General features: G+C 41.1%; 1 protein-coding gene across 2 annotated transcripts in view; it reads left to right on the forward strand.

The window, feature by feature from the left end:
- Positions 1 to 4,112: 4,112 nt before the first annotated feature.
- TMEM132A (transmembrane protein 132A) overlaps positions 4,113 to 12,721 on the forward strand; it is a 36,641-nt gene continuing 28,032 nt past the window's right edge. The window contains exon 1 of one of the 2 annotated variants that reach the window (XM_058155204.1): positions 4,113 to 4,635. In XM_058155204.1, coding sequence (XP_058011187.1) covers positions 4,566 to 4,635 — 70 coding nt within the window. In that variant the 5' untranslated portion in view covers positions 4,113 to 4,565. The remainder of the gene's footprint in view (positions 4,636 to 12,721) is intronic. The other variant, XM_058155196.1, reaches the window with a different exon arrangement.

The raw sequence follows: 12,721 nt of genomic DNA on the forward strand, positions 1-12,721 counted from the left end.
CTTCAGAATGGGTGGGTGCCAGACGGTCTACTCAGTCCCTCCCCTTCATAAACAAGAAAGGTGGTAGCAGAACTTCTCATGGCTAGCTCTGTAGCCTTTATGTTTTTATTGTATTTAAGACAGTAGTGTTAATGTTAGTCAATATTTAATAAATTGGGGGGTGGGGACACCGGGGAATAGCAAAGAGATACATCTTATTGCTATGCTATAAAAGAGAGGGTGAATATGAGATCTGAACCGCCCTTAGGTTGAAAAATATGCAGATAAGTCTTTCGCTCTGCTTTCTTTGCAGCTGGTTCAGGAAAAAAGCATCTGCTAGAAACAGCAGAAAAGGGGTATGCTAATTTGCTCTGTGTGCTGGGCACTTCTTTAATTTAAGTATTCAGAAATAAATCGCAGCCTGGGCAAATGAAGCTGAAGCTGCCTGGATGTGTGAGCCCATGATATGGCAACTGTATTCATTAAGTAAGCTTATAGTGCATACCTAGGAGCCAGCAAGGATCACTGCCAATCACTGCCAAGGTTGCTGCTGTCACTGCTGTCATTCTAGATGGTCTGATAACCAAACGGGAAAGGATGCAGCTTTTTACAAAACAGAAAACATTCTAAATTTCTTTACCTGATATTTCAATATATTTGCCAACTCAGGATTTTGGACAGAAGTCCAGTTAGAAATCATGCTTTCAAAACTAATACTAGGGCTCGCTGCCTTAGAAGAGTGAGGAAAATTCTCAGGGATTACTCACACCCTGGTCAGCACTTCTTTACCCTCCTACCATCAGGAAGAAGATATAGAAGCATAGCCAGCTGCACAAACTGGAAGAACAGTTTTTATCTGTGGGCTGTCAAACTCCTGAATGTGAAATGACATCATAACTACGTAGTATGATGGACTTGCAGGGCCAGCGCAACATGTAACATGTTCACACGGGTGCAATAGGACTGGGTGTTTTGTTAATTTTGTTAAACCCTTCCATACTTCCACCTCTCACAATACTTGACAACTCAGTATCAATAGTAGAAACCTTCAAATATCTAGGTTCTATCATATCGCAAGATCTAAAATGGACAGCTAACATCAAAAACATCATTAAAAAAGGACAACAAAGAATGTTCTTTCTGCGCCAACTCAGTAAGCTCAAACTGCCCAAGGAGCTGCTGATCCAGTTCTACAGAGGAATTATTGAGTCTGTCATTTGCACCTCTATAACTGTCTGGTTCGGTTCTGCAACCCAACAAGAAAAACACAGACTTCAGAGGATAATTAGAACTGCAGAAAAAATAATTGCTACCAACCTGCCTTCCATTGAGGACCTGTATACTGCGCGAATCAAGAAGAGGGCCGTGAAAATATTTGCAGATCCCTCGCATCCTGGACATAAACTGTTTCAACTCCTACCCTCAAAACGACGCTATAGAGCACTGCACACCAGAACAACTAGACACAAGAACAGTTTTTTCCCGAAGGCCATCACTCTGCTAAACAAATAATTCCATCAACAGAATTTACTGTTCTGAATTTACTATTTACTGAATCTGCACTACTATTAATCGTCTCATCATTCCCATCACCAATCTCTTTCCACTTATGACTGTATGACTATAACTTGTTGCTGGCAATCCTTATGATTTATATTGATATATTGACCATCAATTGTGTTGTAAATGTTGTACCTTGATGAACGTATCTTTTCTTTTATGTACACTGAGAGCATATGCACCAAGACAAATTCCTTGTGTGTCCAATCACACTTGGCCAATAAAATTCTATTCTATTCTATTCTATTCTATTCTATTCTATTCTATTCTATTCTATTCTATTCTATTCTATTCTAATACGATTTATTGGATTAGGGATTTTCTGTCTTCACTGTGAGTTGTATTGTGTTGGAGGGGTGCTCTGAGGGAGCTCAACCAATCTCATTGTACATATGTTGTGCACTGAAAATAAAGATTTGAAATTCTGAAATTAACACAAATAAAAAAAACAAGTCAGATAGTAGTCAGATAGTATCATTAGCTGGCTTTGTCCAGCCAATGCCAAATATACACGCGCACACATACACACAAGCACATTCTTTAGCTGAGAATAATTTTGTGAACCCAGCCACCGTGATTAGGAAAAAGTGGTTTTAGTCTGGTTTATCAACCAGGTTACAATGCACAGCATTGCAATTAGATGGAATCTCTTTGAGTCAAGCTGGATTTCTAGTAGCTTCATAAACATTTCCTGTTTCCTTGGTAAATGATATCATACTGGATCCAGATCACAATCAGTTTGGTCCTTATTGGGATTCTTCAGGCACAGACATTTAATAAGGATTTGAATGAGTAGGTCTTGCATTTGATGACTTTACAGTGCATTTACCTTTAGGGCTATCTTGGCCTGGCTGTTAATAGCTTGAGGGTAGGAAGTCTTATAGAAACTATGCAGATACACCTTCCTTTTTTCCTATCTTGCTAGGCTCTCCTAGAGAAATTTGGGGGTTTTCTTGGTATTAGTATAGAAGTTATTTGCCATTGCCTTTTTCTGGGATATGTGGAATCAAACATAGGACCCAAAGCAAATAATCAAGGCTTACTGCAGTGTTTATTAGACAGCACATTCTGGTGGGACTCTCTTTGAAGAATACTGAACAAAGGGATGCACTCCTATTTGTACATTTCAAAAAGGCAGGAGAGACTAATGCATAAGGAACAGATGATGTAAGCATTTATGTTCGTAGATAGAGGATCTCAAGTTACTATAAGTAATGGACCGTTGGTCACTTCCTGTGCCTGTTTCCCTTCAGAAACCAAAAGCAGCAAAACATTAAAACAGGGAGGAAAACATCTCCATAAATCAAGAGCACAAGGCAGTTTGGGAATTCCAGACACAAAAGAAAAAAGTTCTCATTGCAAATATGGGATTGTTCTAATGAGGCTGTGGCCTTATATCTGTATATATAAACTTGATTTAATTGATTCCATGCATCTAAGAATTGATTTTCCCCATAGATGTTTTACTGATTTCTGAGTCCTGATATTTCCTAGTGGTCTCTCATTCAACTACTGAGGTTAGTTTATCATCATCAGACAATGAGAATTTATGATTGAGGTAACGCTGAACAAGCTTCCCAACTCACAGTAATAGTATCAACTCTCAGTTGAACCAACTGAAAGGGATCCCATCTATTGTTAACTTAAGTGAATGAGCAGCTTTCCCCAATCTGCTGACTCCTAGAATTAAAGAGTGAGTTAAAACACTCAGGTTATTGAATTGAAGAATTTTCTGACTTCCATGGTATGACATTTTAGTGGGCCATTTTTAATCCGCTCAGATCTATTTTGACTAACATAATATTTTATCATGAAGCCAGCCTATTGTCTTTGGTTTAACAAACCATAATTTAGGATGTTACTTGAAACATTGTCACTTTTAAATATTCTTTTAATGAATATTTTGTAAAAAAAACACAACAAAAACCCAGCAATATAGAGGTCAGTTGTGGACTGGCATGTTAACTCTACCAGTCTGATGAAAGTGCATCCAAGGAAGGAAATCTTAGAAGGGAAACTTCCTACAACAAGCTACACCAAAACCAGATGAACATACATTATTATGTCCTATCTTGTGAAAAACCAATGAATGATTAGGAATTGCTACAGACCAGTCTCATCTAACTTAATCTAACTCCAGATGTGTTGAGATGAGGTCCATGATACATAATCCACGTTATTCAAAAATTCCAAAAGCCTCAACACATCTAAAGGACATCACTTTGAGAAAGACTGGAGGAATTTCCAAATTTCACCGCAACGGGAACATCCCAGTTGCTGGCTGATCGTTCTCGATTTGGGTATACAGCGGTTTTGCAAAGGAGAGCTTGGGGTCCATTTTTTGTTATTGTCGTCCAGTTATTCGGTCACTTTCTGATTCTTTATGGCAGACGGGCATCATCACTTCGTTAGAACTATTATTGTCAGTAAAGTCTTGTTTCAATTCTTGCAAGCTCCTGCTTTAGGAATGAGAGAGAGAGAGTATCCAGACATCTGTTGGGTCTTTTTATTTTTTCCTTCCCTTTTATCACAAGTGATTTTCCACAGGAGATTTTCCCGTCTCCTCTCTTTACTTTCTTTCTTCTTTTCTGCCGCGGCCCAGCCTGGCTCCGATCACGATCAATTTCTGCCCAAGCCGATGGCCTCGTCCCAGTCCCGGGGAGGCGCGGCCAGCGGGACGGTTGGGTCACCTCGGCTGTCGACAGACGAGTTCTAGGACCCAGCAGGCATCCGGGCAGGAGCGGAGCCCATGTGCTCCGCTCCCCTCCTCCGTTTGCCTATTGTCTGAGTAGCCTGGCGGCGGCAGCAACACCTACAGCTTCAGCAACTCTCTGGCCGGGCTGCGTTGTGCGACTGGGGCAGCGAGGGGCGGACGCGCACGGATCAGAGCTCCGACGGGTGCTTCCCCGAAGCCGAATTCTGCAGCCGCGCCGGGCGCTCAGGCCCGGCGGGGATGGACCTGCGTCCTGCAGCGGCGCCAGTGGGCATCTGAGCGGAGGGAGAGAAGGCGGGTCGGGTCCGGCAGAATGGGCTCCAGCCGCGCCCCCCCCGGGCTCTGGCTGGTCTTGGCGGTTCTTTTCCTGAGCGCTCCCAGAGGTAAGTCCTGGTTGTTCGTCTGGCTGCCGGCGGTGGGAAACTTCCCCAGCTCGGTCCTAACCTTAAGGGAGACGATCCTTTCCCCGGGAGGGTCCCGTGAGTTCGGGTCCCGCCAGGAGAAGTGTGTATGTGTGTGGAGGGCGGGGGAGGGCGAGTCTGCTGTTCCGACGGGAATCGGCCAGTTCGGGTCTTCTGATCTCGGCCACCTCCGAGACTTGTTGGGTAAGGGAATCCCTTGGTTTCGGCTTCCGAAAACTATCTCGCGTTCGCGGGTGATCACCATGGAAACACTGAACCCGTCTACCCGGCAGCTTTGTGTGTGTGTGTGTGTGTGTGTGTGTAAACACTGAACGCGTCTACCCGGCGGCTGGGTGTGTGGGTGTGGGTGTAGACCGAGCAGCTGGGACTCGCCGCCGTAGGCTCCCCCTCTCGGACTCCTAGGCACGAATCGTAAAGAAGGTGCCCTCCGGCTGTTTACCAAAGCCCAGAGGTTTCCCCCGCGGCGTTTCCCCACCCCCCCAGGTTGTACATGCCCAGATGCTGCAGGATTTTTTAATTCTTTCCCCACGCAAGTTCCCGCCACCTTCTTTACCTGCAGTCGTGGGTTTTCCTGAGAGTGCCGTTGAGATCTTGGAAATGCAACTCCCCCACCTGCAGGACAGGGTTAAATTTACCTTGAAAGGCAAAGGAGCCGTTTGGGATCGCTATGATTCAATTAGCTTCTTTAGTCCACGCCTCCCCCCACCTTCCAGCAGGGCAGGGTCAATCCCCGAGGAGAGGCTCTCTTCTCTCTCCTCCCAGTCTCGAAGAAGGGAAACGGATGCGGCTTCCCTCGGGAAACAAAATTCCCTAGAAAAGCAAATACAGCTGTGCCGTTACTGTTCCCCGAAAATACTCCGTCCGACTCTCCAACTAACTGAAAAGCTCATGGAAGATGGCTAGAAAAGCTCTTCAAATATAATTATCGTTGACCTACTTGCTGCTCTCTGACTTCACTCCTTGCATTCTTTCTCTTTCAAAGCAATCCAGGGGGAAAAAATTCAGATCCCCCTTATTTATATTCACAGCTCTTCTAGTGAGGATAAGTAGTTACCAAGGTTTATGTTTTAAGAATTAAGACAAGACCCTCGGTTTGGACAAAGCAGCTTTCCTCCCCTGGCAGATACCCTCCAGAGGTCCTGGACTACAACATTAATCTTCCCTGGCTAACCTGATTATTCAGCATTGAAGTTCACACATGGGGGAGATACAGAGGCTACTTGCTACCCTTTATTTCTTTCTGTTGTGGTATAAATTGTTATAAGAGCCTAAAGACAACAAGCCACATTCCTGGATTCTCACTACAGTTTTAATTGATTTCTGAGCCCTCTCTGAAGTCATATAAACAAAAGATACATAGCCAGCTTGGCTCCCTTAAATACCAATGATCAGGATTACATCAGAATATTAGTTGCCTTAGTAATATTGAAGAATTAAATATATGAAAATGTTTCCCAGTAATATTCTCAGCATAATTTTTGCACATGTGAGATCGTCGTTCCAAACCGTAGATTATACCCTATGCTGGTTTGAATTAAAGACATTTTGGGGCTAAGAGCTATTGGATCCATTTTATAGTACTGAATCAATCCTCCTAGTTCTCTTCTTAAAAGCAAGGTTATACAGGTAAGCAGGAAAGTTTTATTATTGCCTGAAACCTTGAAGAGGGTATATTCAATTGAGGAGAGAGGGATATATTTGCCAGTAATACCTGATTTTGCTGTGACTGTGAAATGGAGACCTATTTCACCAAAGGAAATTGTGTTGTGCCAAGATGACATCTGAAAGGTTTTTCTTATGGCCAACAGAGGAGGAGAGAAAACAGGCATGTTGTGAGAGATGGACCCAAAATTATTGCAAAGGAGATGATACTCCATTCTTAACATGAAGTGGAAGCCTGTGGCTGGATCACCATGTCAAGTTGATGAGGGGAAAATAGATGAAGAAACATCTATTAGCATAGAAGGGAGGAGAGGTGTCAGAGGTCACAGCCCAGGGGAGGAAGAAACCAGATTGGTAAGGAGTCCCTTGCTCCTTTCCTGTCATCCCCCTTTCTGGAACCTAACAGGGCAGGGAGTGATGTCATGGTATCTCTCAACCATCTGCTGCTGCTTCAGAACGAAATCCTGTAACACAGAATCTGAGGGAGCTTTGATAAAGGGTGCCCATGGGGTTCAGCATCTTTTAATGGACTGATTGTTCTCTAGATCAGAGGGGGGTGTATTTGTTTGCTGCTCTGGCCTCACATCAGAGAGAGGAGCAGGTGGAGAGAGCAAAAGATGTTGTTTTATGGAGGTTGCATTATAACCATTGATACAGATTCATGTGTGTGCATGTGTGTGTGTGAGAAATTCATTGTTGGATTGAGCACTTTCCCATTATGCCTCTGGCCACTAACCTCAATATAATACTATATAGTGAAATCTGGATTCTTTCTTATCCTTGCTCATCTGGCATAAAATGAGGATGGGATCATATGGACAGCCAGTTTAACTCATGGTTTTCTATGATCAAAAATGTAGTGATGTAATTTAAATTAATAGCCACACCATTTTAGTGAATACGTCTTCTGCAACAGTTTAGAAAGCTGAAAATGCTGTTTAGGAGTTAGTCTAATGTTTCTAGTTTTCAGAAAATAAAGACATAAGAATGTTTGGATATGTCTCACCTTTCAAAATTGGGGGGGGGGGAATTCTTCCTATTTTTTTGAGCCAAGATGTCACATCTATAGCAGTGCTGGATGCTAGAAGAGAGGGATTCAGGAATACAAAACCCTCAGATGAGCTGCAATTTGGCAATCTGACACTTTGTCTCTACATGGATTAACCAAATGTTTTGGGATTCCCACAAGCACCACCAATGCCCAGGCACTAGTATTAAGACATTCACCATATCTGATCCAAAGCTAATGCATAGATATCAAGACTATAGCAGTCACCAATGATAACTTCAACTTTAATGACTTTTTAATCAGGCTAATACTTAGTTCCTTGAAAGAAGCCTCTTATTCTCAGGTTGCTTTTCAACTGATTTTTAACACTGGTGTCCAGCTGAGGTGATGCTAACCCAAACCTGTTTTACCCGAGTTTCTGAATATGTCAATGACCACCATGCAGACATTCTTATTTCTCCTCAGAGCAGGAGGGAATCTAATAGTTGGAAATTGCAGGAAGGTAGTCTCTGACTAACTGTCAGGAAAACCTTTCTGAAAATATAAAATGTTCAACAATAGAACAAACTGCTTGAGGAGATGGCAAGAACCATTCAGTGGAAGGCATTTTAAAAAAGACTAAATGACCAAGTATCATGGATGGTGCAGCTATATCTTCCATTATAGGTCTTGTGTCAAGCAATGGGTAGGAATAAATAAGTCCCAATTTTCATTCCAGCAGTATGATTCTATTATTCAACTCCTAAAATGGGCAAACATAGAAAAGTATCAATTTAGTGGTTTGGAAGGTAGTTCCAAATAAATGTAAGTCTACATTGCGTTGGTCTGTACTTTTCCATTTCAAGGGATGGTAGTTGCAGTGGATCAATAGGTATAAAGTATTTGAACATGGAGGTGATGTGGTGTAATGAGAATAACCCATTTATGGACTACAATTTTGCACTTGGACTTGTATCACATCTGAAGTTTACCATAAATCTTTCACATATTATAACTTGCCTGGTTCTTAATAATAAGGATGGATTTTTCCTGGTTAGAAAGTCCTTTTAATTGTTCACGTCCATGGACACAACTGTAATGGTTATGCATTGTTTGGTGCTTTAATCCAAGAAGTGACATTGAGAAAGGCAGTAGGCTTTATATGATGGGGTATGTAATAATACCACATTTATTTTGTATGCCATTTAGTTTTATATTTTTTTATTAACACACATAGAATAACAGAATAACAGAGTTGGAAGGGACCTTTGAAGTCTTCTAGTCCAACCCCCTGCTCAAGCAGGAGACCATTTCAAAGAAATGATTGTCCAATCTCTTCTATAAAATCTTCAGTGGGGCAGCACCCACAATTTCTGAAGGCAACCAGTTCCACTGATGAATTGTTGAATTTGCAAGAGGATGTTGTTCAGTGAAGCAGTGCATCCTTCTTTGTTTTGCCCACTTCAATTCCCAGGTCCTGGATACTGCTAATACATTGTTCATGCCTGCAGTTAGTGTTGCAATATGACCATTGAAGGATGATGTGAGTGGAAGACCAAGTGGGATGCTGGATTTGAATCAGGGAAGGTCTGGTGCACATCTCCACCCAATCATGGAGCTCAGTATTCTTTTAGGCAGAGAATTATCTTTCGGATGACCCCACTTTACAGTTGTATTTTGGGAATGAATTAGAAAAATCTTGTGTATTGTTGGAAAAGAAAAGAAGTATCAGTGATAAAGAAGTACAATTTTGGCAGAGCAATTTGGCTTCCTAGAGTGCGACATTTGGGCTAGAGTTGAATATCAATTGCCTTTCGAAATTCAATGAATTTCTGGACAGAGAATTGGGCTAAATGATTATCTCCAGAGGAAGAAGAATTTTTCTATCATTTTTTTCAAGAGGAGGATTATCCCTTAATGGTGATAGCTGCAACACTCCACAAAAGTCCTGTTTTAGGAATTTCTTCCTAATAACTTCTCGTGGAAGCATTAGAAGCCCAGCAAGCTGCAGATTGCTGAAGAGAAGGTAGTGCAGCGAATATAGTTATTCTCACACAATCTATGGCCAAATTGTAATTAAATATGTCAAGCACACCACACACCACACACCACACATTAGAATTTATCCAAAGTCTTTCTCAGCTTAATGCTTTATAGAAGCATTTGATTTCAACTCCTTGAATTACCAGCATGTTTTGGGACTTTGGGGTGGGGATGATCACGTTGTTCTGCAAATACTAATCACTTTGTAACTATCCCCTGCCCAGGCAGCAGTCCAGGAGGACTTGAACTAGAGAGAAGTGACCATATCATGTATTTAAGATAGGATCCAGAAGGTTTTATTTGGCTTACAAGCTTCAAAATTCCAGAGACTAGTATATCAGGGATTCCTAAACTTTTTGCCTCCGGTAAAGATCCAGACACCCAAATAAAATGGACAATGAAGACAATATTTTCCATATACTATCTACAGTACATCATATATATATATTCTCCACGTATGGCTGTTTCACTGCTAGGAAAATGCTACCTTTTGCCAGACAGTTAATTCGCAGAGCACTTCATTAGATTTCAGTTAATTAAAACAATGTCTTATCAGTTTCAACATTGTTGGAAGCTGGAAACATGCCAAAACTCAAAATTCAAGTCTAGTTGAATATTACTGTTCCAAATGATTGAGGGCAGGGAGTAAAAACCCTCCAAGAAACTCTAATTAGTCCTTTGTGCATCCCAAAGAAATAAAATGGCTGCTTTGAACAGGAAAGTCAAATGAAACTGAAGTGTTGATCAGAAAATGAGGAAAACCTGGATAAAGTATATTATCAAGCAGATAGACAGGAAAGCCAGGGCTAGCAGCTTTGAACTGCAAACATTTGGAAGATCATTTGGTAAACTCATTGTTATCAAGTGTCAAACTCTGAGGTTTGTCTGCTCAGATCTGGGAGTTTTAAGTAGAGACAGCTAGTGATCGTTGATAAAACAGAATTTACTCTGGCAGAGTCACCTGCAGAAAGTCCTTAGCATGATCAACAATCATATTTTGACTGGCACTTAATTTCCCCCCCCCCCCTTCATTTGATTTTGATTATGCAACCTACAAAGTAAAACATAGTTCAAGATGACACAACCTGAGTGCTACAGTGGCTTTCTTTTATTTTTGTCTTTACCATCAATTATTTAGTAATGAGTCAGGGTCAATTTTCTATTTGTATAAAATATTTTAACCCATCTTGTCTTCTTGAAGCAATTTAGATGATTGCAAAGCATCCATCAAAGGCAGAGAATTTGAATGAAAAATTAATTATTAAGAGTTCCAATTAAAAAAAATGAAAAAGCAGAATAAAAACCTATCACTATTTTAAAAACTAAACAGGATCAACTGTGTCTTCAGAATTTTGCTTTGTTTTGTTTTTAAAGAGGACATTTTTTAAAAAATTTGAATTTATATCCTGCCCTTCTCCGAAGACTCAGGGCGGCTTACATTGTGTAAGGCAATAGTCTCATCCATTTGTATATTATATACAAAGTCAACTTGTATTGCCCCCCCCCCCCAACAATCTGGGTCCTCATTTTACCTACCTTATAAAGGATGGAAGGCTGAGTCAACCTTGGGCCTTGTGGGACTCGAACCTGCAGTAGTTGTATGTAATTGCAGGCAGCTGTGTTAATAATAGACTGCATTAGCCTGTTGAACCACAAGAGGCCCATTTAGGAGACCTTTCCCTATATCCATTAGCGTAACAGCACTTATTGATGAGCCAAAGATAATCTTGATAGGTAGTCTTTTGTGGTGGCCAGAACAGTGGCAAAAGGCCATCCTCAAATTGAGTGCAACAAGATTTCTTATCGGAATGCCTTTTTTTCAGGAGCTAAGTTTTGTATGTAACCTATTCTTGCTGCATTAAACCTAAACAGAAGCTTAAAACTTCATTGATAGTCATTTTGTTTGGAAGAAAGTGAGAGACCATAACCCCACTTTCTATCAAAATTCAACATGACAATTTTGGGGAATTCTGTGGGTTACAAAAAATGGGGATGAGAGATACTAATCATTTCCATGGAAAACTATCTCAAGACATCAGGAAATTACTACAGAAGGAGGTGGAGGTATGAAGGTATGAAGAGCACTGTTGAAATCAGTCTTTCACTTTTATAAACCAGCTGTGAAGCCATAGTGCTCTGTTCTGTTCTGTTCTGTTCTGTTACAGGGATCGAGGAGTCCTACTGGACAACTACTTAAATATGAGCCAGCAATGTACCACAAAAAAGACCAATGCAGTCTTAGGTTGCATTAACAAAGGGAAAGAACCTAGATCCTGTAAAGTATTAGTACTGCTTTATAATGCCTTGGTAAAACCACTCTTGGAATACTGCAACCAATTTTGGTCACTACAATATATAAAAGAAGTTGAGACTCTAGAAAGAGTGCAGAGGAGAGCAACAAAGATGATTATGGAACTGGAGGCTAAAAGATATGAAGAACAGTTGCAGGAATTGGGTATGTCTAGTCTAATAAAGAGAAAGACTAGGAATGACATGACAGCAGTCTTTCAATATCTAAGGGGATGCCACAGAGTAGAGGGAGTCAACCTATTCTCCAAAGCACTTGAAAGCAGGACAAGAAGCAATGGATGGAAATTTATCAAAAAGAGATCAAACCTAGACCTAAGGAAAAATTTCTTGACAGTGAGAACAATTAACCACTGGAACAGCTTGCCTTCAAAAATTGTGGGTTTCACTGGTATTTTTAAAGAAGAGATTAGACAGCCATTTGTCTGACATGGTATAGGGTTTCCTGATTGAGCAGGGATTAGGTCCCTTCTAATTCTGTTATTCTGTTACTCTGTTCTCATGTCATACAGAATATTCATGGATAACAGGGGATACTACCTTTAAATCTGAAGGTGTAATTGTTGCTGTATCCAGGGTTATCTAAAGGATGGTTAAAATGGACAATTGAAGTCCCATTCCCTTTTAACATGTATCCAATGCATTGTCTCAGTCATCCAGGTCATGATTGTCCCGAAGGTGTTTTTTCAAAAGCAACTGGACGTAGTTTTTCCTTAAAGATGTTTTGCTTCTCATCCAAGAAACTTCTTCAGTTCTGATGGAATGGCTTAAGATGGAAGGATTTATTGCAAGGAGTATAAATCCTTCCATCCACCACCATTCCATCAGAAATGAAAAAGCTTCTTGAATGAGAAATGAAATGTCTTCAAGGAAAAACCAAGTCCAGTTGCCTTTTAAAAAGCACCTTTGGGTATCCCATGCACATACGAAGGGGGACAGAGCCCAGACAGTCTGGTCACGCCTGCCATATTTACACAATTGTCTCCCCCACTGGCTATACCATATTCTAGAGGAACCATGTGAGGTGTTTATATCCCTGGCTTCCCT

This window comes from Ahaetulla prasina, chromosome 1, assembly GCF_028640845.1.
Source record: "Ahaetulla prasina isolate Xishuangbanna chromosome 1, ASM2864084v1, whole genome shotgun sequence".
Taxonomy (NCBI): domain Eukaryota; kingdom Metazoa; phylum Chordata; class Lepidosauria; order Squamata; family Colubridae; genus Ahaetulla; species Ahaetulla prasina.